The sequence below is a fragment of the Leptodactylus fuscus genome, chromosome 7, assembly GCF_031893055.1.
Source record: "Leptodactylus fuscus isolate aLepFus1 chromosome 7, aLepFus1.hap2, whole genome shotgun sequence".
NCBI classification, from domain to species: domain Eukaryota; kingdom Metazoa; phylum Chordata; class Amphibia; order Anura; family Leptodactylidae; genus Leptodactylus; species Leptodactylus fuscus.
In genome coordinates, this window is record NC_134271.1 from 85,326,042 (window position 1) to 85,353,253 (window position 27,212).

The 27,212-nt window shown below is 41.3% G+C and overlaps 3 protein-coding genes and 1 long non-coding RNA gene across 5 annotated transcripts; 1 reads left to right on the plus strand and 3 right to left on the minus strand.

Moving 5' to 3' along the window:
- Window positions 1-1,063: 1,063 nt before the first annotated feature.
- Window positions 1,064-3,395, minus strand: GON7 (GON7 subunit of KEOPS complex). The gene is made up of 2 exons (XM_075280675.1): window positions 3,153-3,395; window positions 1,064-1,643 (listed from the first exon to the last, which is right to left on the minus strand). Exons 1-2 carry the CDS (start codon window positions 3,328-3,330, stop codon window positions 1,540-1,542), a joined length of 282 nt encoding a protein of 93 aa, XP_075136776.1. The 5' UTR covers window positions 3,331-3,395; the 3' UTR covers window positions 1,064-1,539.
- A 191-nt stretch (window positions 3,396-3,586) lies between these two features.
- Window positions 3,587-10,922, plus strand: UBR7 (ubiquitin protein ligase E3 component n-recognin 7). The gene is made up of 11 exons (XM_075282447.1): window positions 3,587-3,786; window positions 4,627-4,760; window positions 6,176-6,236; window positions 6,711-6,806; window positions 7,416-7,469; window positions 8,018-8,123; window positions 8,467-8,645; window positions 9,220-9,387; window positions 9,488-9,650; window positions 10,197-10,258; window positions 10,360-10,922. Exons 1-11 carry the CDS (start codon window positions 3,625-3,627, stop codon window positions 10,450-10,452), a joined length of 1,278 nt encoding a protein of 425 aa, XP_075138548.1. The 5' UTR covers window positions 3,587-3,624; the 3' UTR covers window positions 10,453-10,922.
- A 1,049-nt stretch (window positions 10,923-11,971) lies between these two features.
- On the minus strand, window positions 11,972-17,404 carry SPC25 (SPC25 component of NDC80 kinetochore complex). The gene is made up of 6 exons (XM_075282455.1): window positions 17,237-17,404; window positions 17,042-17,107; window positions 15,192-15,338; window positions 15,010-15,114; window positions 13,390-13,488; window positions 11,972-12,102 (listed from the first exon to the last, which is right to left on the minus strand). Exons 1-6 carry the CDS (start codon window positions 17,379-17,381, stop codon window positions 11,972-11,974), a joined length of 693 nt encoding a protein of 230 aa, XP_075138556.1. The 5' UTR covers window positions 17,382-17,404.
- Window positions 17,405-22,232: 4,828 nt separating this feature from the next.
- On the minus strand, window positions 22,233-25,965 carry LOC142212689 (uncharacterized). 2 transcript variants are annotated; one of them, XR_012717208.1, is made up of 6 exons: window positions 25,895-25,965; window positions 25,756-25,787; window positions 25,089-25,206; window positions 24,342-24,401; window positions 23,678-23,725; window positions 22,233-22,346 (listed from the first exon to the last, which is right to left on the minus strand). It is a non-coding gene; the product is annotated as an uncharacterized LOC142212689 (long non-coding RNA). The 2 variants fall into 2 exon arrangements; XR_012717207.1 differs by having other exon boundaries at window positions 23,678-23,728.
- Window positions 25,966-27,212: the final 1,247 nt, after the last annotated feature.

Genomic DNA, 27,212 nt, shown 5'->3' on the forward strand with positions numbered 1-27,212 from the left:
TCTTTGTTCTATCCGGTGGTCAAAACTGTGGACTGTTATTAGACGCATCATATTTTAGCAATATTACAAGTATCTTATATGTCACCTTCATAACCACACTTGTGTATACCTGTGAGAGAACAAAATAGCACATCTTTCCAAAGCAATGGGGCTGTAAAGTCTGTTGGTCAAACCCACAACTCTCACTCCTATTTTTCCAAAATCCAACTACATGTAAAAATCTAGCAAATGGATTCCATTGAAGGTAAATATGTAACAATCCATGCATCTAATTCATTATACAATATCAATAATTGTATAATTCAGCATTTTATTTTGAAGCCCTCAGTCTCTCACTTTTTTTCTGACTCCAGTCCTGCCACATTGAGGACATCGCAAAATAATTCTACATACCCCTTGGAAGTCAGCCATCAGAGATAAGGAAATTTTACTTCTCTCCTGCTAATACAGCAAGGGCGCACTCACACATTCTGGCTGCTGCATAGGGCCACAGCTCTGCCCACCCAAGTTGAATAATGACAACACAATTTTGTAAATCTGAGGTATTAACTTCAAAATCAAACCATCACTGGCCATTACAAAAGGAAGGAAGCTCTGCCACATGTGTTAGCTAGCACGTGTATATACTAGCAAAGAAGTGCAGTTTTGAGGGTTTGCTCCTTCCTTTCGCTAACTTTCCAGAAAGTACAGCATGCTTGTCTACAGGGTGTATATAATATTGAAGCTCAGTCCTAAATATACAAGTGGCAACGAGCTGCAATACTATAAAGACATGTTGATAAAGTCAAACAAGTACCGATCCAATTGTAGTGGCCCCTCTTTGGGCTCGTTCACACAGAGTTTTTTGACAGTGGATTTTGACACGGAATCAGTCTCAAAATCCGCTGCCAAAAAGGCTTCGATGGGAGCCGCTAGCTAGTAGCCGAAAAAAGAAGTGACGTGCTCCTTCTTCCCACAGATTCCGCGGGTGACTCAGCCACGCCCTCTACAGCACAAGACTCCCTTCCGATAAGGCCCATTCATTCGGGGGCCTAATCTGGAGCGGAATTCTGAGATGGGATGCCGATGCACTGCTGAGGCATACCACGTGGCTTGCCACAACGGAATGTTCACACGCGGAATCCATTTTCTGCCGTGTGAACATACCCTTAGTCCTCACGTGTGGGTCTTTTCAGTGTCGCATGTCACTGTATTGATCACATGATATCCCGTCTCAATCAGCAATATATATAGCAGCACCTTTTATTTATGTCACCTCCTATATAAATTCTACAAGGAAAGTATCTGCTGCCATAAAATGTTTCAGCGTTGCAGATATCAAAGTTCCAGAATTGTGCTCTGTCAGATACACCATTACAGCTGATCCCATTAAAGAAACAACTGATATCAGATTCCTCAAAAAGTAAACATTGTCACAAGTTCAGGTTTTTTTTTGGCGTCTTCATCACAGTCGTCTCTGGTTGTAAACAGAGCAGTGACCCCCAACAGAGTCCACATACCATAGAAGACGAATGTTCACTGCAGCAAAGAGAACTAGTTCTACAGAGTCTTTGTACGCTTTGCAGGTGGACTGCTGGACAAAGTTCCATTCTTTGGGTTGTCGTTGTCGTCGTCGTCATCATCATCGTCGTCGTCTTCGTTGTCTTGAAAAAGGTAAATAAACTAGAGATAAGTATCAACTGTAAATGTAAAGGGTTGTGACCATCCAGTGTCACCCATTCTATATATTGATAATACTTAAAAGTGGCTGTCCAGGAGATTGGAGTAAAACAAAACAAACTAAAAAAAAAGCATACTAAGGCTGGGTTCACACCATTGCTTGAACTACGTTCAGGGATTCCGTCCCCCTCTCCACATTTTTCGCTCTTCTCGGACGGAAAACAAGCGGAAACCACATGGACTCCATTATAGTCAAGGGGTCCACGGGTAATCGCTTTTTTAAGTGGATTAAGTTTCTGTTCAGGGAGTCCCCAATTGGACTCCCCCCTCCGAATGGAAACCTGAACGCAGATGTGAACCTAACCTCACATACTCTTAGCCTGCTTTCCATTGAGTACTGAGACTCACAGTGCTAAAACCCATGAGGTTCATGTGACTGCGAAAACCAATCAGAGGCCTCGGTAGTGGTTGGAAAGGAGCCAGTGATGTGTCTAAATGATGTCACCGGTTCCTCTCACATGACTGATGACTGGCACACAATAGTAAAGGGACAGGTATGTATGCCTTTTGTGTTGTTTTTTTATACAAGAAAATTATATATCTATCTTTTACACCAACCCTGGCCACTCTATGGGTTGCTCCAGATCCTGGAGAACCCCTTTAATCGTTCTGCAACTTTCTAGTAGCCCTTAGGAGAGAACTGGCCTTGTTACCCATAGAAACCATAATCTGCATAGTTCGATCCTTGCTGCCTCGGCTTTCTTTAAGTGAATAGAAACAAACGTCATAGCGTAGGCCCAGGTATACGGGGACATCCTAATGGATTTTAATGGAAGAAGTCACAGGCTGAAAGTATTTCTAGGTTTTGTTATACAAAGGTTTGAAATATATAGCATATATCTAGAGTATGAGGTTTTTTTGTGTTCAAATTTATCTAAAATTAAGCAACTTTGCAAACAGATTTGACTGAAAATGTTGTACTGTGTGGGGTATACGGTTCTCATGTAGAGCTGTGTGTCTCCATTTTTACGGACTAAAGAGTAGTCCACTCTTGCTGAATGGATGCTGCGGAGAAAGGACAAGAGTAGTCGCAGGAATGGAGGGGGTAAACGAAGGTTTGTCCTGCAGCGCCAGAAAATGACATTGCCTCAGCTTAGGGCATTAGCTGTGCGGTCTGGTATGCTCAGCCTGCCATAGCATTCTTGGTAGGAGCATGTACCAAGTGGTAACTAAATATGGCGCCCCTAAATGCAACCCTATCCCACCTGGTTTGACGTGAGCACAGAAGGTGGTATCTACCTACGGCGCCACCTATTGGCTCCAAACCAGACAAGGGAGCACCATCTTGTAACCAGTCCATTACAGAAGCTGCTCTAGGGGTTACAGGGACTAGGACTGCAGGACCATATTAGATGCAGGGATTATTTGTAGTCTGTGACCATGGAGGTTACAGATCACCAATTTCTATTTGTATATAAGTGAGGAGGACAGACCTGGGCTCTGGGCGGCTCCTGCGCCTTTCTCCCGCTCCACCAGTTGGGTCATCTCCGTGGATACTTCTCCTTGTAGCCGCTCAAGACCTCCTAGTATTCCACGTAACGTCCCTTCACAGGTTACCCGGAACGGGCGGCAAGATCCGTCCCTTCCTATCAGTTCTGCACTCAGTTCCATGCTTCCTTCTGCAGTCGCTTACATATCACGTCACTTTCCAGCGACAACATCAAGATGCCATGTTGAAGGAAGCTTGTTGTCATAGACTCTCTGAAATCGGCAAATCAAGTATCTATTAGTAATGTCTAAGTTATTGCTCCATCTGGTTACTATGACGACAAGCTATTACTGTACAATAGGAGGAGGCGGTGATGATAGCTTCCGCCATCCAGCTCCGGAAGTCGGTCCTTTCTTGTGTTGACATCCGCCCGCCGGCACCGGAAGTTTCTTTTCCGCGTCTTTCTAGTGTTGCTGATGGCGGCAAACGGGCAGGGTGAGAAGCGCAGCGCGGAGGAGGCCGCCGGGGAGGAGCCGGTGCTATCTCTGCTGGATGTCCTGGAAGAGGACGACGCCCTGGAGGATGAGGCCTGCGCTGTGCTGGGCGGGAGTGACGCTGAGAAGTGCTCCTACCCAGAGGTATTAGGGAGACTCCTAACCCTAATTTCCTGACCTCCCCCCATCAAAGTGTTGGTGATAACTCATTTTATAGTCAGTGTCCCATGGGAAAGGAATATGCAAGTAAGCACTCCTCGGTGGGAAAGGGGATCTTGTTCTAGCAGACAGCTCAATGCCAGTCTGGTTTGGCTTTATTCCCTAGGTTTCAGGAAAAACAGGTATTGATCTATAAGGGACAGCCTTTCAAAAGGTGGCGCTAGAGCAAGTTTCCCTTTTCCAATAAGGAGGTTTTATTGGCATATTATTTTCACTGAATTCTCAACAAGCCAAGCATGGTCTACTGAATTCTAGTATATCCCTTCTGACAGTGGTCCCTGTAAGACTTAAACCTCTCATTCCTAAGTAATGTGACAGCACTGATCCCCTCCCGTATCTCTTCAGACCCATTTTATATTCCTTCTCTAGTACAGACCGCACCATAGACTCGACTAATGCCTCTTTAAATGTTTTGTTCCAAGAAAAAAATGATGTAGTGTTTGGATCCTACAGGCGGTACTTGTAATAGCACAATGTGAGCATTCCAGGGCAATGGAATACTGTTGCTTTTCTAGCAATACAATGCCTGCCGACCCAAAAAAAAGCATTCCAAAACATTGTTGGAGTCTGTGGTATTGTCTGTTCAAGAGAAGGAATTGAAACTTTTCATGCTGATGTGATCCCCTGTTATAGTGATGACATCTCAACCCCAGATGGTGACTACCTTGTTACACAGGAGACACCCAATGCCCTTATAGCAACTTGTTATATTTGGGATCAGCTGGTGTGAGCTGTAACTGACTGTAGTGTCTATATTGATTGCAGGGTTACGTGAGAAGACAGGCATTGTATGCGTGTAACACGTGTACCCCTAAGAACGAGGAGCCAGCAGGGATTTGCTTGGCATGTACCTACAAGTGTCATGAGGGCCACCACTTGTTTGAGCTTTATACCAAGAGGTTTGTATCAGTAATTCAATATACACAAATATAATACACTGTCATATAATATGCAATAAACCAGTATATAATGTGTAATTCATTGTACCTCATGATACATTGTACAATATCCTCCTACTATCTATAATAGACCAGCAGATAATTTATACTACACATAATGGCAAGTAATCTACAATACACCAGTATATAAAATACTGGCACATAATATACAACATCCACAGTATATAATCTACAATACACTAGCACAGTGGTTCCCAAACTTCCTGAAGATTGGAACCTCTATTGGATGAGAATTTTGCTGGGGGCGCCCCTCTATGGTACTTGGCCACATATGAAAAAAATAAATGTCCCTACCTGTACTTTGCCTCTGATTCTGCTGTAACTTTCCTCTTATTTGGCCTTATAGCACTGTGTTCTACTTTTTTTTGCTATTCTGCCATCATACAGTGCCCCCCCCCCCTCCAGAGTGTACTGCTCCAGTGGCCAGAACGCTTCATTAGTAGAGATGGGTGAACCCCATGAGATTCGTTTTGCCTAATATTCGTCATGTTCAGTCCCTTCCTGGGTTCATTTTGGTGAATTATTGTTCTCTAGAGTCTTCTGAAACCCCGGAGTATAATAAGTGAAGGCCCAGGGAAAGTGAAGGAAAATAACAAACACTCTTACTCAACTTGCCTCACCTCTCCTGAGAAACTTGGTGGTGCCTTGTGATCACCATGTGTCCTCTTAAGGCCTCTTGTGATGGCACAGCCCTGGGGGTCACGGATGAGACCCAAGCACAGGATAGTTGAGTTTATTATTATTACTCACCTCCCCTGAAACCACTGCTGAAGACTGTAGTGCTGTGCTACAGATATGGCAGATGATCTTTATCAGCAGCCATATCAGGACTGTAGCACAGTCCTGCACAACATAAATAACGCTGATAGCTTGCAAACCCCTGGCAATTTTTATGCAACTCACAGTTTGGGAATCAGTGCGCTAGCATTTAGTATAGAATAATAATAATACATTTTATTTATATAGCGGCAACATATTCCGCAGCACATAGAAATTGTAGCGTTCCAGTATAGACAAAAAGATACATTACAAAGGAATAGTCAACTCACACAAAGAGAATAGATACCATGGCACAAAATATAGTACACTACTATATCTATATATCTATATATCTATATATCTATATATATATATATATATATATATATATATATATAGATATAGATATATTTTGCATCAGCATATTATACACAATACTCCTAGGTGATAATACACAATACAATACTCCATTACATAATAAAAAACACTCCACTTTATGTAATGTATAATATATTGACATGTAATATACAGTATTTCCAGTATATACTTATAATACATCAGGTACATTGTATATAACTCACTTTTTATCTTAATAGAAACTTCCGCTGCGATTGTGGTAACAGCAAGTTTAAGCAGATGGAGTGTAAACTGTTCCCGGTATGTATGTATGTATGTATGTATGTGTGGTTAATGCCTTGATATATAAGAATGCTCCTTCAATACGTCATTGTTTGGACTTGGGGAATTTCTGAATTAAGCAGTGTCACTTTAAAGAAACCTTTCAGGACTATTTTGGGCACTAAACATCCATCAGGTCCTTATGGACTTGTGGATTAGTATCCTCAATAGCCTATTTCCAACCCTGTCATATTAAAAAAAAAAAACCCAAAAAAAACAAACACTAATAAAGCAAACCCTTTCTATTTACCTAGAGATAAGTCTCAGTAGGCTTTTCTCTGATGCACTCAGCATCTGTGTAGCAATTAACTGAAGCCTGGGAAGTACACCTTGGCTTCACTGCATATGTACCCGAGGTAAGGCATAGGCTCACTGAAACACAAGTATACTTCTTTTTATAAAAAAAAAATAAAATTATTTATTTGAATTCTGATTACTTGTTTTACCTTCTAGGAGAAGGAGAATGTGAATGCAGAAAATAAATACAACGAGAATTTCTTTGGCTTGTACTGTACCTGTAAGAGACCGTACCCTGACCCTGATGATGAGGTGAGCAGCTGAAAGGACCCCATCTCTTCAAGTTATTAAGGAGAAGCTCATATTACAAGGGGAAACTTACAAAATTCTGTAGAATAACATGGTGCATTGAATTTTAGTAGGTTATCATCTCTCTCTCCTTTAATGTAATGGAAATCATCTCTTGTATTGACGTCTTGCTAAGTTTGTACAGCAGCCAGTTGGAGCAAACATGGTTGCAATGCTTTGGGACTTCTAATGAGAAGACCTTGCAGACTTCAGGGGATAATGCAATTGTACTGGAGTTGTTGATCCTAATTGTGTCCTAATGGGGCAGAGTTAAAGCCAACACTAATAAATAATTCTATATGGCTAATAAGAGGTGTCGAATGGGGACCCAGATGTCACTTGTTTGTACCTTCTCAACCTTTAGGATGCACTACTGGTTTTGGTTGGTAAAACTGCATCAAAAAACTCAAATGTTGTCTCCTTACCTTTGTAATATTGGCTCCTGACCTGTGGACATCCAGCTGTATTAAAACTACAACTCCGAGCATGCTCTGACAGTCACAGACAAGGATGTTTTATTATAATAAATGATAACTATACTTAGCATAATAAATTATTACTTCTCTTCTGTAGATTCCGGATGAGATGATCCAGTGTATCGTGTGTGAGGATTGGTTTCATGGGAGGGTGAGTATGTGGTAGTTTGAACTCATTGGAAGTTTTATTAAGCAAAAAGCACCAGCGTGGTGTCATTTCACCAGAAAGCTGTCTATCATGCCTTGCACCACATTTGTCAAGTGTTTACGTGTGGCTTATCAAAAAGTGGAAGTGACCTAAGTTGCAATACCATAAGAAGCGCTAAAATTTTGGCCAGCATTTTTTTTCCCCCTAGTGCACTCACATATCCAGTGATGTATATTTTTTGTATTACTATAAGCCAACTAGTAAGTGATGTAAGTTAGACTAGACAGTCTAAACATACACCAGATTTATCAAACAAAATTACACACTTACTAAAAACTTTGATCAATCTGGCACAGTTTTAAGTCTGTCTAAAACTTGTAGTATTAGCAAATGTGCCCTATTGATTTTAATGTAGAAACATTGCTTTAAGCAACTGACTGGGGAAGGTGGTGGAAGAGAGAACACCCTATGGTATTCTGGTTGGGTAAGCAGGCAACCAACTGGAATATGCTTGGAAGTAAATGGGTTGTAACTCTGCATTTGTATTTCAGCACTTGGGTACAGCTCCACCTGAACACTTGGAGTTCCAGGAGATGGTGTGTCAGGGCTGCATGGAGCACTGCTCCTTCCTCTGGGCTTACAGCAACAAGATCGGAGGTAAGAAACAGTCCATCCAGTCATGTAGTTACACTAGTGGGACAGTACAAGTAAAATACACTCCATATGATTTCTGCATATTCTATATGGCTATATCTATGAGGGAAGAGCTACCTGTACCTTCAGTCACTACTAGGGGGATCTCATTACACATGGATCTATTTGGTTCTGATATTTGTACAAGTCTATATGTAGAAGCAGCTGCACCCAGAAATGTATTGTGTAATTCTCTTCATGCGTGTAATGGAGCTTTGTGTCAGAAAAATAAAAATATGAACTAAAACATTTGGCCTATTTAGAGTTAATAAACCTTTATAACTAATGTGTGGATTTGTGACTCCAGTCCCAGTTGTCACCAAGATCACCCCAGCAGAAGTTGATCAAGATGTTAAGGTTGAAGATTGTCCAGAAGAGACCGCCAAGACACAGAATGGTCCTTGTATAAAGAATGAGGAGGAAAAGGAGGTGAAGACTCTGGATATGAAGGAGGAGGTGTCTACCCCATCCACTAGTTGTGAACAGGTATCTGCTATAACTTTTTGCACCACTTTTCAGGTGCATTTTCTTGGATGCCAGCTGTAGTGTAAAGAATAGAAGTTAAAATTCTGGTTACTATGACTACATCTAAGGTCCTTTAGTATATGTATTTACACTACACACACCCTTCTAATAGATATATATATATATATATATATATATATATATATATATATATATATATATACGCTATATTAAGGTTCAGTAAGCGGCATAGGTCTGAGCATTTGCTGCAACATATAACTATTTTTGGTCTGCAACCCAGGAAACTACTCTGGAATGGAATACACAAAATTTGCAAGACTGTTTGCTCTCGTATATATTGTGCAACTTATAAAGGTGCATGCACAGTCTTTAGTGAAGATTTATTTTTCTTGAAAGATACATTTCCAGGGTGTAAACAAGAATTTTCGCATTTACTTGCAAGAGAATGTTGAAAATGGTGAGGAATTGAAATGTAAAGTTTTACAAGCTTGCAGAACATTTCAAGATATAATGGCTATACATTAGAGTAGTAGTTTTGCTTAATGACTATTGTTTTTTTTTGTTTTTTTTTAAGAAATCTGTAAATGGTGAAGTTTCCAGCTCCATTAAGTCAGAAATAAAATCTGAAGTTAAATCCTGCAAACTTGAAGAATACCAAGAACCCCAGACACCCAGAGGAAATGTTGCCACTTACTGGCCAAGTAACTGGCGTAGTAAACTTTGCCGCTGTGACCAGTGCATGGTATGCAGAATATCCCATGTCTTCATTATAGCCCAATTAGAGTGCATATTATGGCTTTGTAGTATGAACTACATCTTGTCATGTTGTCTGCTCACTACAGAAAATGTACAAGGAGCTAGAAGTTCTGTTCCTGTTGGATGAATGTGACACCGTTCAGGCCTATGAGAATAAGGGAAAATCTGAGGAGGCCCAGCAGACCAGGGACCCCCTGATGACTGCTCTCAGCAACATGAACCGGGTCCAGCAAGTGGAGCTTATCAGCGGTAGGTGTTAGAAAAGTCTTCTGCAGTGAGCAGTGCCTTTTAAAGAGCTTGTACCCTGATAGATATTTATATTTCCACTGGATATGACATGTGTCTATTGCAGTACAATACCCTTTAAATACTAGACCATGCTTAGAAGGAAATCATATTAAAGGACACTTGTGTTTTGTTGATACCATTTTTTTAAATCAAAGCCAGGAGTGAATTGAAAAAAAAAAACCCTCCCATTTTTATTTACCCATCTTCAGTGATGTGTTAAACGGTCTCTGTCACTGGGAAAAGTCATTTCTAGCTAATCACATCCTTGGATGGCCTTTACAAACTCTCCGCCAGCTCATAGCCAGTGAAGTGGTGTAAATGATTAGTGGCCTGGTAAGAACAGTGACCCCACCCCTTTCAGTAAAGTGGAATGGCAGTATTACAAAAAAAAAAAAAAAAAAGGGATATTCCCACCAAAAATTGTGACTTTTCTTGAAAACTTGTGTACAAAGCTTGATAAATCTGCCGGTACGTAATGCTTCTGTATGAATTTTTGTTTTCTACCAGAATATAATGATCTGAAGACAGAGCTGACAGACTATCTAAAGAAATTTGCTGAAGAAGGAAAGGTAACTCTATACGACCCCTATTTGGTCACACCTTTGACTGTCATGTACAAGAGCTATCCCTGTTCCTTGCATGCCATAAATTACACAACTTTTTCTCTCAGGTTGTCCAAACCCAAGATATCCAGAAATTTTTTGAAGACCTTCGTTCACGGAAGAGGCGGCGTGTGGACGGCCTGCAGTATTATTGCAGTTAATTGGACAGTTGAAATTGTGCTCTATAAACAGTGGCGGATGTTCCCGAACCCTTCCCATCATCATGTGTTGAGTTTTAATTACCTTTTTATATACAGACAGAAGCAGCTGCTGATCAATACTGCAGACCACACTGTTTATAGAAAAGCAAATTGGAAATGCCATATACTGATGGGTCTGGACTAGGAACCCCCCCCCCCCAATTTATGGAAATAGTGGTTTGTCCCTGCCACCTGCAGAAGTATGACATATCCAAACTTTCTGATGTACATGTCTATAGTAAGCTTCCCCTGTAGAATCAGTGCTTAATTTTAGTTGTTCTGCTCACCCCAAGGCCCGGGCATTGTAAGTTGCCTGCTACTAACCAGCAGCACATCCAGCTTGCTCCTACTCCTGTGTGGAGGTTCAGTGTTGGGGTGATGGATGTCTCCTACATCTAGCTAAGTTTTATTTTTCTTTTTTTTTTAATAAACTATACTAAAATTGAATAAGGCATTTCCTATTTTAGGGTGTTGTTCCCCTAAACCTTTGTGTTCTCTCTTGTAGAGATAGGGCCCCTATCTGTTTTGGGAGATTCCTGTAAGGAAACATTTGCAGCTGTCAGGGCTTGGCTGTATCAGCTCAGCCCTTGCTGTATGAGGTGTTTTTAATGAGACTCAAAGCCCTCTGCTTATTCTTCATAATGTCTCTGTATTGCTGGTCTTGTATTTTCAGTTTTCTTCACAAGTGTCGTTACAATAAAATAGATTGAAAACATTCATTTGTGGGGTTTTTTTCCTCGGTGTGATATGAATCAACACAGTCACTGCTAGAAATCAATACTAAATGGTTAACTTACTCCTTCATGGTGGAAAGGAGAAAAATTGTATAAAATATTTTTTGCACTGTGTTTGGGATTGCAACTTGTTCCCCATTAACTTGAAGTCCTAGAAATCCCCTTGAGGCTGGGGCCCCAGAAAAAAGTGGCATTTTACAATCCCTGCAAAGTGAAGGGAATGTAGAGAATCCCATCCACACATTGCAGAAAAATAAATGCAATCAACACACTGTGGTTTTTGTAAAACTCATCATGTCAATTTTAACCTATAGGTATAATGAAAGCAGAAACATACTAGTGTTTTGTTTTTTTTTGGAGGGGGTTGTTGATCTTACTGCAAGTGTAAGCACATGTCATCTCCATATCTAACTCCAAAAGTTGGCGTACATTGCTCTCAAACTAAAATGTAATGATATAAATTTACTGGAAAAACAATATGCAGCTTCTCTCCAAATCCGTGTATGGCGACTTGTTTTCAGCAGCCTGGGACTTGCAGTTTCACTGCAGCTTAAGAACCATAACTTGCATAGACAATTGTGTGGCTGACTGTCAAACTAAAATACAGGAAAGTAATATAGTACTCAAACATGAAATGAGCAGGTTTGCAGCACCATACCTCATATAGCTTACACCTGTATATCCTGGGTTATCAGTAACAGATTTATTACAATAACACATATATAAAGATACATACAGGAAACACGTTATTTCACTTGTGTACATAACGCAGCAAAGGATTTGCGTAGATTGGCAAGCAGTGCTGAGAAATTCTTGGTTTCTCGTACTTTCCTCTCATACTCTGCAATACACTCCAGTGGAGGGTCACATCCTGTTACTGCAAAGAATGAAGGTGACATGTCAATTAGAGACCAATGGACCCATCACATGACAAGTGACTGTCTACAGTAGAGAACAGGATTCTAGTATAGAATAGTGGTCTGCAGTTCTTAAAAGTATTCTCTCCATACTGCCTGTTGTAGTTTTGAAAATAACTGCCTTAGGCTAAGTCCTCATGTTCATCCGTCTATATTCCCTCTCTCAAGATCTGAACCACTACACTTTCAGCTTGGAATGGCCAGAGTGGCTGGTCCTGACCATGCAGCATGTGACTGTGGACTTCTCAACTTAAGCCCAGATCTAATGAGGCGCTTTAGGGAAGTCAAAAACAAAATGAGCACACTCATCCTGAATGAAGATGGACTACAGGTCATATCCACTGGCAACAGTGCTCAAGCATGGTTAGTAAAGGGGGAATTTCACTGGGTTTAGTCTAGTGACACATACTCATTTTCTAGTTTCAATAGTCAGGGGATAATCATACACATTAGGGAGAGTGTGTTTCTACATAGGCATACGGAGACTTACAAGTCATTCCTGGTAATCTGTTCCTTTTAGAATAGAGATACTAGTTTGGCAATAAACCCCGCATCATGTCAGTAGGCTTATTAACTGAGTCATGAATGATGTTAAGAGGCACTGTCTCCTAATTACATCCTGGAGAATAGATTTGCATATTTTTTACCCTAATTTCAATAGGTGACAGTGATATTTTGCAAAATACTTCTATATGAAATATGATTGTTGTAGTGGAAATACCCCTAGTGTGATGGATTATCCTTAAAGGGGTTGTTCAATCTAAAATGTTATATTTATTATTTATCTAATCTAATATCTATTAATTAGGCTGGGGGAGGTAAAAAAAAAAAACAAACCATACCTCACCTTTCCCTGGATCCTCTCTGCACAGTTTGGTCCTGCAGTTCAGTTGATGCTTTCCGGTGGAAGTACTTGCCCCATGTGAGAGCTGAGACCAATCAGCAGCCTCAAAAAGGAAACAGGAGATAGTCACCTGTGATGTCCCTGATTCCATTCCTGAAGCTGCTGATTAGCCTCAGCAGTCACATGACCGCAAAGGCCAATCTGTGGCTTTAGTGGAAGGGATTCCGAATGTTACTGCTGGCGAGAAATTCATGAGGCTACCAACCGGACTACCCTGTGACGACACCGGAGCATTGGGGACATTTCCCCCAGCCTAATTCAAAAATATTATTTGGCCCAGGTAACCTCTTTAAGATTATCTTGTACCATGGAAATGATTCAAACAAGCAGTGGTGTGACTTACACTGATATTCTCCTTCCTCATTAAAATAAATGATGCAGGAATATGGCTCCTCTAGGTCTTTGGGGTTAATGCACCTGAAGACAAACTGCAGTCTGTCACCTGTAAAGATGTGGAACAGTTTCAGATTACACTTCCATGGAAGATTCTACCTTACTCTCATGAGTCAGTCTGCTACGTTCCCTATTATTTATGCAATTTTATATGGTACAGCTGCAGTCAACAGAATTACTTAAAACTTCAAAATTCTGCAACTTTCTAATCTTGATGTTTCGTCTTTTTAAGAGCTCTGCTTGCCATCAATGAATGGAATCATTTATTTATACTCAGAAACCACAAAAAAGGGGGATCAGGCCCAAATGATACTGGCTCAGCAAACACAAGTGTAACAAACTGTACACCTATGCTAGTTGGCCACTTCTTACATTTTACTGACAAGCAGACACCTGGAAATTCACAAGGAATGTTAAGTAATAATGATCGATGCCATTATATATACCAAATCACCAAGGAATTGCTGGAATGAAATTTCTATGAATTATTGCAATGATGATATATCTAAGTGATTACAATATCAGAGCAAGTATTTATTGGAGGAAACTCTACAAATTAAAAGTAGGCTCTAGTACCCTATTGGGCCACCTGTAGCCTGAATTCAAGAGGTGATACAGTTGGACATTAAGGCAAACTGGTTCTGTATGCCATCCTGTAGCGCACTCACAGGTTGCCAAACTTAGGTGGTCCCATAAATGATTGATGATAAACCTGGTGTCTGGACAGGTCAAGGTATTGTTGCAATCTGGCAGAGCCATTCCTGGGAAACCCTTGCTGTGTGTTGGTGAGCATTTTACTCCTAAATAATGCCTGATAGAAGCCCTGTCTTGAGAGACGACACATATCTTTGAGCAATTACTATGTCTTGTATCACTACTAGGGGTATCCAATGTCTCTACAAATCATCATACCAGCAGTTAAGACAGTGTGTCACTCTACAGAAAAGCCAGGATTGAAATGCTTACCACAAAGCCTCCATGCTTGAACCCATCAGATCGATGAATTCATGTCTAAAGACAATATGGTTCCATTCTATAGAAGACCAGTTTTCTTGTTCATTACACCTCCTCAAACTGAAGACAATGGTGGCTACTGTCAGGACACGTAATGGGCATTGTGACACCAAATTTCTGTATTTGGATGGCGGACAAGGAAGCTTCTTATTGCAGATCAAACACTCCTCTCTACTTGTGGCATGTCTGCCATCTGGAGCTGGTTTGCCACGTATATGTGCCCTCACGTAACCTAACAGGTCAGATGGGCCAAGATGGCAGGCAATTCTCCAAAATGACCAACCTGCTTTTCTCAGTCCACTGATGTGATTCTTCTCAAAGTCTGTCAACTGGGCAAAATGGCTTTGAGTGCATTGTAGAGGCAAGTCTAGTAATCAATGATTTCTCACCAATAGGTACACTACCCAAAAGTAGTAATTTATAGGGCTGCAGGGGAAACATACAGCCTCTTGTTGCAAAAGCCAGTGTCTACTCATGCTAGATTAGCACCTAGTACCTGCATGAACTAAAATTGTACAATACATATTCTTTCCCTTACACTGTATCCATTGATTACCTCGCAGTTTACGGATTTCCAGCCCAAGACGTTCCTTGAATAACGTGGCCGACTTGTGCAGCTCCTTCAGCTTATCTTTATTTGCCTTCTTGTTTGCCATAGCAACTGCAAGAGAGGAGACCTCATCAGCCACGTCCCTGGTACACACAACACGTGTTAGCTAGGGAAAGGGTGGGTCTTACGTTCTCGCTTGCGGGTCAGTTCTTCCCGTAGTTTCTGGATGTTTTCAGACAGTTCCTCACTAAGATTCTCATTTGCCTTCACCTTGGCAATCTCTCTCAAAATGTCGTCCTTCTTCTCCTCAATGCGTTTGTTCTGGTTCTCTATATCTGAGGGAGATGTCAAAAGGATAAAATCAGTGCAGAGTGAAGATGAAACTATCAAGGTGTGCCACAGAAAAGTCGCAGATGGCAAGTCTCAAAGGATTATCCAGCTTCCAAAATACATCCATTGCAGTGCTAAATACTCCCTGTTCCCTTGTGCAGCCTTTTCTTGGATTTATTTTACTTGAGACTCCATGTATCACTGTTATTTACATGCAGTGAATCTGTTGAAAAAAAAAACAAAAACAAAACACTACATTTCCCATGATGCATTTCCCTGCTCTCCCTCTCTAGGTTTGCTTCTCACAGGAGGGGGGGGGGTGAGCATCCAACTGAAACATCATGGGAAATGTAGTGTGTTCACGGATTCATTGCATGTAAATAACAGTGATACATGGCGTCTCAAGTAAAATAAAGCCAAGAAAAGGCTGCACAAGTAACAGAGCGTATTTAGCACTGTTGTGGTTTTATTTTCAGATAATTTTTGGGAGCTGGATAACAACTAACCACTCAGTGACCTGCTTGTTTGTGCCTTAATAATGTGTTAAGGTTTTAGCCTCTCTGAACTTCATGAGCTACAGCTTTTTTATTTTTCCATTGACACGGCTTTAGGAGTTCTTGAATGCTAATTGAAATTTTATTTCTTTGACTTCTTGGGATACATATAAATAACTGTATAATTCATACACAGCTTTGGTGTTGCAAACAGAATAACATCTCTATTACCATTAACACTAAACCTGTTGAACTATATTTCTTAGACTAGGTTCACATCTGCATTCAGGTTTAAAAAGCGGTTACCCGCAAACCCCATAGACTATAATGGGGTCTGCGTAGTTTCCGCCCAAAAAGGGTGGAGAGAAAAGCGCTGCTTATGTTTTTCAAGTGGAAGGGGAAACAGAATCCCCGTACGGAGAGCCAATGAAAATACCTTTTATGCAACACGAGCAATAGAATGTATTGTATACTTCTTTTTTTTTTACATTATTAATAAAGTATTTTTTAATCCTTATTTGAAATATCTATTTTAAACTTTGTTAAAATGGGGTATTTACTGACTGCAAGGGGGTCCCCAATCATGTCAACAAGAAATCCAGTTGAAGGGGAAATCTCCCCTTGCTTATCCCACTGAGATCAAGGATTCCTCTAATCCCCACTTTTACAGCAGGAGCAGATCTGTTATTGGACAAGCAGAGACAGGACAATCATACAGGACTTATTCATTAAAGGAGTTAACAATATACTACTTTCTATATAATCAGTTTACTGCTTCATTAACCTCTGGCTGCCATATTTATACAAATGGTGAAGATTTTGCAAAAATTGCCATGTCATTATTACTTTGTTAATATTCATTGCTAAGGAATTAACGATGAATGTATTGGGTTTTAGTGAAGATGTCAGCATGAGAGTTGATGTAAGTCACAAAGAAAAATTCCTTTAACCTGGCTTCTAAATGTCCATTACTGTCCAGTAATTCAGAATATCCAATTAGGAGGGCATATGAACGGCAGAGTTATTAAAAAAAAATACCACCTGAGGGTGGCATATACAGCCCAAACTCCAAATGATCTGAAAATCTTCCACTGTTCAATGCTTTAATAAAGGAATTTTACCATTTCTGTACACAGGTTTATAGGACAGGACCCTGTAGCTGCCAGATTATTAGAGGGTCATAGGAAAGTACCCTATATGAGACATCGCATTACCATCTCTGAACTCCAGGATTTTCGCAATCATCATTTCTCCTTCTCTGTATTTTTTAGCCCAAGAATCTGTAATAAAGGAAAATAATGATGTATCAGCCATTTTGTTTGCAGCAAAGTGGAGGAGATAAAGTAAGATTATTCTTTTATGTATCCACTACTGCTTACGGCGGACCAAGAGTCAGGTGGCATTCTCACCGGTAACATTCTGCAGCGATTCCTTGTAGGAGTCCTTTATAGCCTGTGGCGACATCTCCTCATTGCTCTGGCTAACGAATTGTGTCCGGAAATCCTGCATTAAGGCGTAGAGGCTCTGCTCATCATCCATCTTTGCAGTAGACATGGCCTCCACTGGGCTTAAGATGTTACCTGTGCTGAATAAGGAAGAAATAAAGAGACAGGCTGCCGTATGTGCCATAATATCTTCATAGCCACAGATTCTAGACCACTGAAATGAGGTACGAGGTGAATCGAACCAGTCGCCTCAATAGGACAAGTAAAGTATAGTAGCAGATAGTCAGATGGGGCATCACAGTCCATTGGGGAAACAAATGCACTCACTACAGCGTCACCTTCTGCCCAAGATGAGAAGTCACGTGAACACAGCTCCTATCTCACCCCCTCCCCAAAACAAACAAACGTCATAGCCCCTGTAACTGGGAGTCCACAGATGCTTCCTGTCATTACCGACCAGTCCCAATAGTTACATCTACACTGACCAATCCTCCATAGCGCCCCCAGAGCCCCCCGGCCACTCACCCTGCTGCCCCGGACCAGTATATGACGGAGCCCCCGCCTACCGGATTCGAACATTGCCGCTCAGACAGTGCCGTGACGTCACTCAGTCCTGCCAATCGACTGCCTACTCCACACGTAGGCTGATAATCGTGCAGAAGGGGCGTCTCCTCCATCTTTGTTATGGGCATTCGCCCTGTTTACTTAATTTATTGCTGTTATATAGGTATACCACTGTACAGACTAGTGCGGCATAATATCTGTGACCGGGAAAGGTGATTTCTCATCCAAACTGCTGTAGATCTGTAGTGCTGGAATAGACTGACGATTACAGGGAATACTCGTGAGGACATGCAGACTCTACCCATGTACTGTCTGTGAGGAGACTAGCTTGGAGGTGCTGGAGGGACCTACCATAGGCAACTCCATCCTAGACAATTCATTACCGAGGTGACGAGATTGGAGATGCTGGGGAAGGACCTGCTAGAACCAACTCCAGTTTAGGCAGTTCGCTAGAATGGAGCTACTTACGAGAGAAACTCGAATCTAGTCACCTCACTACAGGAGCAGCTAGAGAGGAGGTTCTATAGGTCCTATAGTATAGGGGGATCCTGCAGTATGGCCATAGCTGGCCGAGAGGGACATTCATGTATGGAGTTTTACAATGATTATTAATAGGAATGGAGGAAAAACACATTTGTGGACATTATCTATCATCTATCTATCCATCCATCTCCTATTTATCTATCTATCTCTTCAAAAAACAGGCAGCACACCAAACAGTATGTGGTGAAAAAACCGAAGGAGGTTTATTGAGCCGAAACGTCACAGCATGAGGCACATATTCTTTGGTGTGCCATCTGATAATCTTCCCACTGGTGAGCACCCTATGCTTATACTGGTGCGGTCTTTATATATATATATATATATATATATATATATATATATATATATATATAGTGTGTGTGTGTGTGTGTTTCACAATAAGCCCTGCATACAGCAATATAAATTTTAGAAAAAACACAAGCTTTAATATATATATATATATATATATATATATATATATATATATATATATATATATATACACACACACACACACACATAACTTTCATTGACCATTTAAAAAATAAACGACCTCCACTGGTTATCAACATAGTTTATTAAAGCCAACAAAAACCCCAACACCTCCACTATGATCCTACTTATCTGCCCTGGCCTGGTATTGCCTACTCTCAGGGAATAAAGCAGCCAATGGCATCTCATGTGATGGGGTTACTAGAGTAAGGCTAGGATCACATCTGCAGCAGGTTCTCCATAACTTAGGTCTGTCGGGGGACCCAAACGATGGAGAGCTAGACTGCTAAAACAGCAGTTACCCAAGGACACCAGCAGACCCCATAGACTATAATGGGGTCAGCCCATTCCATACTGAAAGCAGCAGAGAAAAGACCTTTGTGCAGGATTTTTCTCCCCGTCGATTTCAGCGGCCGATGTGAACTTAGACTCAAATGAAGTCTAGTAACCTTCTTTTTTGGTTAATTGAGCGCCAGAAAGTGAGTACTCCTACTACTGAAAGGGATTCCCACACAATGTCATTAAAAGGGTTATCCACCTACTCAGAATAGGCAATCAATAACAGATATGCAGGGGTCCCTGGTGAGTGTAGGTAGTACAGTGCAGCACCATTAAAGTCTCTGTACTGGAGATCTGCAGGGGTTGCAAATCTAATATTGATGGCCTATCCTGAGAAAGTGGATAATTCCTTTAACCACAGTCATGTCAAGCTTGTGATTAACCCCTTCTTGGGTAATCAGCAACTCAATCACTTAGATGGAATCACTGATGCTAGGAGGCCTGGGGATTCAGTGGTGAATACAGCTCTCCATTTTCCTCCAGGAACACTGGGTGGACTTCAGGGTGCATGTTATTTTAATGAATATGGGGGGAGAACACAGACAACCTACTATCCAAATAAAGTATTGCAGTCCTAATGTTCCTTAGGGCTGCACATGCTATATAGAGATAGAGTTGCTAACTTATGCACAAGAAAAAGTTGCAATCATAACTTGACCACAGCTAAACCTAAGGACAGGGGTTAGTCACAGTCAAGGGTTTACACATTGTCATAACCCCTTCTGGTACAGGGACTAGCGGTTTCCATATGCTTGTAGGTATAATAGGGGCAGAAAGTCAGCAGAAGAAAACAATGAAAATGCAAGGAAAACGCAGGAAAAAAGCCTTGATGTGTTTCTGCTGAGTTTTTTCACTACATGTGGCCTAAGTTTTAAAGGATTTATATTGTCAGACAATTATGTTAAAAAGAACCTTTCATGTCCTCTGACACTTGTAGTTATTATGTACTGCTAGAAAGCTAACCGTGCACTGAAATCGGCTTTCTGGTATGCATCTGGGTGCCGGAGATATCGGTGCCATTAGGTTCGCCTCCAATATCCCCTCACTGTCAGAAGGGCGGGCCTTACCGCGTTAGGAACGCCCATCTGACAGTACAAGGTTACCGAATAGTACGGTTGGGGGAGGGAGCGGGTTCCTTTCTGCCCAGCAATGACACTAGGTTGTAAGGCCTGCATTTTCTGACAGTGGAGAGATATCGGTGCCAAAACGAATAGTACTGGGCTACATACTGGGAAGGTGAGAGTTTAGTGTTATATAATACCGCTGGTGCCAGAAAACATGAAAGATGCTCTTTAAATATTTTTATAAATAACATTTTTGTAGCTTTTTAAAGATATCCTCTATTGATCTTAGTGGTGACAGTCTGTTGTGTTGATTGCTTTCAATAGATAGGACAATAAATGCAGGAACCTTCTATGGTCTGGGACTTGTAAGAAATCGAGAATTCCTTATTGTGGCCGGGTTATCATGTGTTTGAACTGTCACTGACTCTTTCTGTATAAGGAGGTAACCTGGCCACAATAAGGAACTCATGGCGGGGGTTACTAACAAATGCCATCAAGTTATCCTAGAAATATACATCACTTTAAAAAGATGGGAAAACCACACATTTTCCTGATGGTTTAGGGTGGTGAAAGGGTTAATTGAGGTGTAGAATAAGAAAGTGCAGCTATAAATGATTTTATTTAAATACATCAAAAATCTTTAAAGTGGTTGTACCATTACGGAAACATCCACAGTCAAATCATCAATAACTTTTCAAACAACTTAGTCTTATTTAATAGAGTATCTGATTCTAGACCAAAATATAATGCATTTTATTTAAAAATATTGCTGCTCTCTACTGCAAAAACCTCTAAAATTCGATCTGCTAGGAGACTCCCTTTCTAGCTAATAGCTCAGTCCCTGCTACTATGGAATTTCTGTCCGTAGATGCAAGAGGAAAAGGTACATTCTGTCTTCACACAGTGAATAGAGATAGGAGGGTATGACTCTCCTCACAGCTCTGCAAACTGCTTTCTCTGTACACTAGACTGAACATAACTGCACGACAACTTACAATGTAAGAAAAGTCTTCCATGTACTTTTATCTACTTCTGTCTGCTTGTGTAATTACAGATAGGAGGTTATTCACAGACCACAAGCGGCTTTCTTGACTGTGCTCCTAGATTTCCCAGACACAAGTAAAAAAAACCACTTTTAAAGTTGTATTGTGCTTGCAGTTCAGTGTTCCTGAATCTCCTATTTGTTCACCAGGCTATTCCAAGCTAGTTGTTTGCTATTGTACAGTTACTCCTGGTAGAATCACAAATAGACAAATCAGTAGTATTTATAATCAATAGATGAGGGCGATATACTCCTCCTTATTGTATAGACCCCATAAGCCCTTTAAGGCTGGGATTATATGGTTATGTTCATGGTAATAAATGTCATACATGCTTTGCTTTGTCTGCAACTGCTGAGGGTGCACTAGGTAGCAGGCCACAATCTTCACGATGAGACTCAAGTGTCACCATTAAGCCCCAAGCCTTATGGTTACATCTCTCACCATTTGGCTCAGAGGTTAGTGAAGGATACACAGAACATACATGAAAACCTGTCAGGTGGTTTGGGACCTCTAAATCACCAACATGGAGTTGGAGATTATGAACCCAAACCTGTATAAATTATTACCAGAATAAGGAGAAAGTTATGGTAGTCCATATACTACAGGTGAAATCAAGTTCATCTTCACCGCACATCATATGCGCCAAAAGGCTGAGATGGACCCCAGAAATGCTTTTTCACTCTGGGAAGAGGTAGATATTTACACAGGTTTGGAACCCTGAATTCCAGCTGCATAACAACACGTTGGTGGATTAGTGACCCCAAAACTACCCGACATATGCCATTTCAAGGGGCTGTCTCACAAAACATCCCCCATAACAGAAAACAGGTGCCAGTGCTAATCACAAAAACTGCAGCATTTACCAGGTGATGAACAGAAAGGTGCCCATCACTCTAATCATTTCTGAGCGCTCAGAGACCACACAAACCCCCTTACTCATACTACAGAGGAGTTTATTATATATCCGTTTTACTGAACAGATAAGTTTTTGTGACAATTGCATGATCTTCTCTTCGAGTCTTCTTTTATGTTGATCTTTTAAACTCCAACCTAAAATAAAGCAAATGAAAAATGTTTTAATGAATCCAGAAGCTCCTTTCTGCTAAATGATGGGAGTGATGTGTCTTCCCCCCACTACTACGGTGGTCTCAACAACAGTCAGCCAGTAGCAGTCCACGTTGTCAATTTAAAGATCTTTACACTTTCTCTTTGAAGAGCTTGAATGTTAGGTGTAGTGTAGTTTTGGTATCTATGGCATTGCATTTACTTTGCTATTAGACAGCCATAGACGAAAGCAGCCATATTTTGCTACTTGTGCTTTACCTTATACATATCAGCTTAGACTTCTTAATAGTTACTCACTGCAAACTCTGACAGGCAGGATGAAAATGATTCATTACAGTGGCTGGTGCTGGATGATGAAATCTGCAGATCTACAGACTGCCTAGTCTACATTTAGATCACACTTTAGTTTGCTTACTAAGAGACAGAATTTTACGTCACAATCACAGCGAGTCCATGTCACTTTTTCTGAGAATTCACACTAACATGTCTATCAAGTCAAATAGTTTTAGCACAAAACAGATGCTCCAACATATACCATATTGTCAGGGTGGGTGTCACATTGTCAGGGTTGGTGGGTGTCACCTCGAAATTAACGTTACTAGAAGGCTTCTAGATGGGAAGACTGTCCTCACTCCACCTATCCCAATATCTAGGTAAGATTGCTCCAATTTGGGAGCTTTTTCTGCATTTACTTGGTCCCTTATCCCTTCTACCTATTCTTAAATCTAAGGGCTCGTTCACACGTTGCAAGAGGGGGCAGATCTTGACTCTGAATCCACATCAGAATCAGCCCCCTCACAATAGAGGTCTATGTAGACCGCTAGCTTACTTTTCTCCGTGAGTGGCATGTTCCCGCTCACGGAAAAAAGAAACAAGCTGCCCTTTCTTCAGGCGGATTCCATGGCTGATTCAGCCCCGCTCTCCACCTCGCGGCAGCACACTCCGGACTGGGCCCATTCATTTGGGCCTACTTCGGAGCAGGAAGCCGCAACAGGTGCATTTTGGTCCTATTCTGACGTGGCCTCCTGCATCGAAATCAGGACCAAAATACTACCCCCTTGCCCCATGTGAAGTAGGCCTAAGGGTTGACTCGTGATCTCTGTAGTAGAAATATTTATTTCTTGATGGTAGTTCTTTCCTGGATACATGATAGGACACACATTGAGACTAATACCTGAATATTCCTTCTCTGTTTGTGCAATGATTTGAATTACATTTTAAAAACGATTAAAAGTTATGTTTTAGGATTAGTTCACATTTTTGCAGCTGTATCATATATGCCCTAGACCAGTGTTTGGCACACAGAACGTCATTACCTGTTGTTACTTTAATCAGGAGAAGACTTCCACTTTAATAGCAGAGCGCTGCTTTAAAAAAAATTATGCAAAAAAAAAAAAAAAAAAAAAGATTATAATAAAGTGACAAATCTCCCCTTCCCCCCCAAGCAACAACAAATTGACCATGACATCATGGCAACAGGTTATACTACGGTCACATCTGCAGAAGCAGAATGGACAAAAACTGATCCATTCTGTGACAGACCTGAACGGAACCTGAGGCATTGCATTGACAATGGGGTATGTTGGGTGTACATTTTCCAGCAATTTATGATGGATGTGTACCGACTGACACCTGATGTAGATGTTAACTTGGTCTTAGAAAGAGGATTTGAGGATGGGACTCGTCCTTAACACAGTGTAGGAGGAGAGTTAGTGCAGACATCTCATTGCTGAGATACACACATTACAGAACCCCACTCACATATTCTTTACCTCCAGTTCTTACGCACCTGCAGACAGTACAACAAGCACGCCTTTGTGGGAGGGGTGTACTAGACAATGTACACAGGGTTTACAGGTCAGGATCTAGATGTATGAAATGCTACAGGAAGAACGACAGATTTGCTTACAGGTCCTTATATACCATGCTACAAACCTGCATATGGCCCATAAGGAGCAGGAGATTTTGATATTTTATTACCTGCTGTGAAGGCTTTTGCCACTTTAATCAGGAGATGGTTTCCATTTTGAAAGCCGGGCCCTGCATTATATAACAAAAAAAAAATAAAATACAATGTTTTAAAATGTAACCTCACTAAAGCCATGATCCCAGAGATCAATGGCACCAAGGCAATAGACCATGATAACATGGATACAGATCAGAAGAGGTTTGAAGTTGGCCTTCATCTTTAACATATTGCAGGGAATATTTATCAACCCCTCTAAGCCGCTCTTGCCGGCATAGAGGGAAGGTTTGTGGGACACATTTGGCTCAACGCCCCCTCTTGCAGCAAACGTGCAACACACTCCAAATTCTGTGCCTTATTCCCAAATGTGGGTGAAAGGGCCTTGGCCTGACAGATTTTATTATAACTTAACAGTTTGTAGCCTGAGTTAAACAGGACATGTACATCATTTTGTAACTGGCATAGATTTCTATTCTGACACAAGGGCGTGTGCCAGATTTGTTAAAAGGCCGGGCATGCCTTGCACCTGTTGGGCTATTTTTTAATTTTATTAAGACTAGTGAATGAAATGTGTTCCAGTGTAGAGTAGAGTTGCTGCATGCATCTCATTGGTAAAATGAACACAATATAGGACTCCACTCCATTATCCTCTACCTCCAGTTCTTACGCACCTGCAGATAGTACAACAGGCACGCCTTTGTGGGAGGGGTATACAAGATAGATGCGTTTAGGACTACAGGGAGACTGACAGCTTCGCTTACATTTTATAGCAGGCCACAGACCTGTGTATGGCCCCAAGGAACAGGACGTGGCATTATTTGTCGTGAAGTCATTCTGCCGCTTCAATCAGGTGATGACTTCCACTTTGATAGCCAAGACCTGCATGGGAAAAATAAAGAAATAGTTGTAAGGTGATAAATATGTGACCTCTCTAAAGTCTTGATCCCAAAGACATTGGCACTAAGGAAACAGACCATGACATCATGATGACAAGTTAGGCTGGATTCACACCAATGCACGCTTTCCCTTGGGGAATTCCCTTCCTCATTCCGCTCGAGAAACGTTCTACAAGCAGGACTTTTCTCTGCATTTTTCAGGCGGAAACCATTATAGTCTATGAGGTCCACGGGTAACCAGTTTTTAAGCAGACTGGGTTTCCATTTTTTGGGTTTCCAAGCGAACCCAAGCACAGGTGTGCACCTAGAGTTAGAAGAGGGTTTGAGAACCTCCCCTATAATACAGTGTAGGAGGAGAGTTCCTGCGCACATCACACTGGCGAGATAAGACCGGCGGTAAGACCCCACTCCTGTATTCTCTTCCTCCGGTTCTTACGTGCCAGCTCGCAACAGTCAGCAGACACGCCTTTGTGGGAGGATATAAGCTAAGAGACCCCACAATATAACACAGAAATATAAGAGGGAATGGTACCTGAGATGTGGCCATCTGCGAGAAGGCACCCGCTGCAAAGAAGTGAAAACACAACATGAAAAAGAGTCTCCAATACACCTCATACAGAAGAAGAGCTGTCCAGCGCCCTCCTGCCCACTACACACAGCAGTATACTCACACCAACCGGCCGGATGGCATCGGCTTAACCCACACATCTCATCCGATGAGATCCGGGAATGGAAGAGAGAGGGATCATTACGTCACCTCCTATCTTATACTGAGCCGGTAGATATTCCACGGAGGTAAAGCGCCAAATGTCTCCACCACCGCAAACATCCACTTGCACTGCAGTCATCAATGGTCTTCAGCAACATGGCTGCTTTATTACAAGTCTCAGAGGCCTCTAGCGGTGGTCAGCTGACACAACCTAAGGCCTAGAGCACGTGACCGTGCCTGGAGACTATTGGCTGTGTGTCCTATAGGTTGCGGTGTGTGATTTTCTCCCTTACCTTGCAGTGTGCGTGTGAGGCGGGAGCCGTACCTTCTATCTGCTGCGTCCCCGGCTGATCACAGAGAACAATAACGTACTAAACGAAATGGCAGTGTCCTATAGACTTTCCTACACGGGCCTGGTCCTTTATCAATGATGTGAGCTGAGCCCTAGCACTGGTAAAGACATGAGCTATGATAGTATTTACATGGGACTTCTCTTCAAGGATCTGCTCTTTACGTAAAGGGATATATATATATATATATATATATATATATATATTTTTTTTTTCCAAGTGCACAGTAGTTATTTTGGTGAATAAAAGGCGGTAGTTTATACTTTTTGACTATTACTTCCTCCAATTCAGTGAAATAAACAATAAAAGCTGAATAAGTCAGTGACTACTTGTGAGTGCAGTGTGTACTATGTGAGGCTGCACTGCAACTAGAGGGATGCTTGTGCTGTGCAATAACCAGCGCTTTAGTATGGACATGACCGTGGTGGTAACATTACCATAACTAATGCAAACAAACTGTTCAGCCATAGCTCTATAGATATCGATGGACTGATTGCAGGACGCTGGCATCATCTATATTCTATTCCATCACCAGCCTGTAGCCATTTTTTCTTGTCTAAAAGTACTCAATGCTTACATATTATTTTACTTTTAGCTTGTGTTTTTGCCTTAAAGCACTTTGCACTGTATACACTATAGGATCCATTTGGCCTACTTTTGGTAGCATTTGTATAATCTGGCCTTATGTTTTAGCTTACCTTTCTGGTTCATGTGGTACATATATATTCTGTCATACCATCAGGTTAAAATGTGGACAGTAGGAAGGGGAGGCCTGACTGCATAGCAAAGACAGTAACATTTAATGAGGAGCAGTCTGAGATCTGTAGATCAGAGCCAAATGATCCAAACTGGCTAGAAAACACTGGAATTCCCATCACTAATCAAATCCCACTGGGTAATATTAGCTATCTAAGGGCTGGTTCACACATG

Coding starts and splice junctions, on each gene's coding strand:
- GON7 (XM_075280675.1), bottom strand. CDS start 3,330: ATGGAACTGAGTGCAGAACTGATAGGAAGGGACGGATCTTGCCGCCCG. Junction 1,644..3,152: donor AGGAGCCGCCCAGAGCCCAG/GTCTGTCCTCCT, acceptor ACCTTTTTCAAG/ACAACGAAGACGACGACGAT.
- UBR7 (XM_075282447.1), top strand. CDS start 3,625: ATGGCGGCAAACGGGCAGGGTGAGAAGCGCAGCGCGGAGGAGGCCGCC. Junction 7,470..8,017: donor AGGATTGGTTTCATGGGAGG/GTGAGTATGTGG, acceptor TTTGTATTTCAG/CACTTGGGTACAGCTCCACC. Junction 9,388..9,487: donor GCCGCTGTGACCAGTGCATG/GTATGCAGAATA, acceptor TGCTCACTACAG/AAAATGTACAAGGAGCTAGA.
- SPC25 (XM_075282455.1), bottom strand. CDS start 17,381: ATGTCTACTGCAAAGATGGATGATGAGCAGAGCCTCTACGCCTTAATG. Junction 15,115..15,191: donor ACTGACCCGCAAGCGAGAAC/GTAAGACCCACC, acceptor CCTCTCTTGCAG/TTGCTATGGCAAACAAGAAG. Junction 12,103..13,389: donor TGAGGAAGGAGAATATCAGT/GTAAGTCACACC, acceptor CATTCTTTGCAG/TAACAGGATGTGACCCTCCA.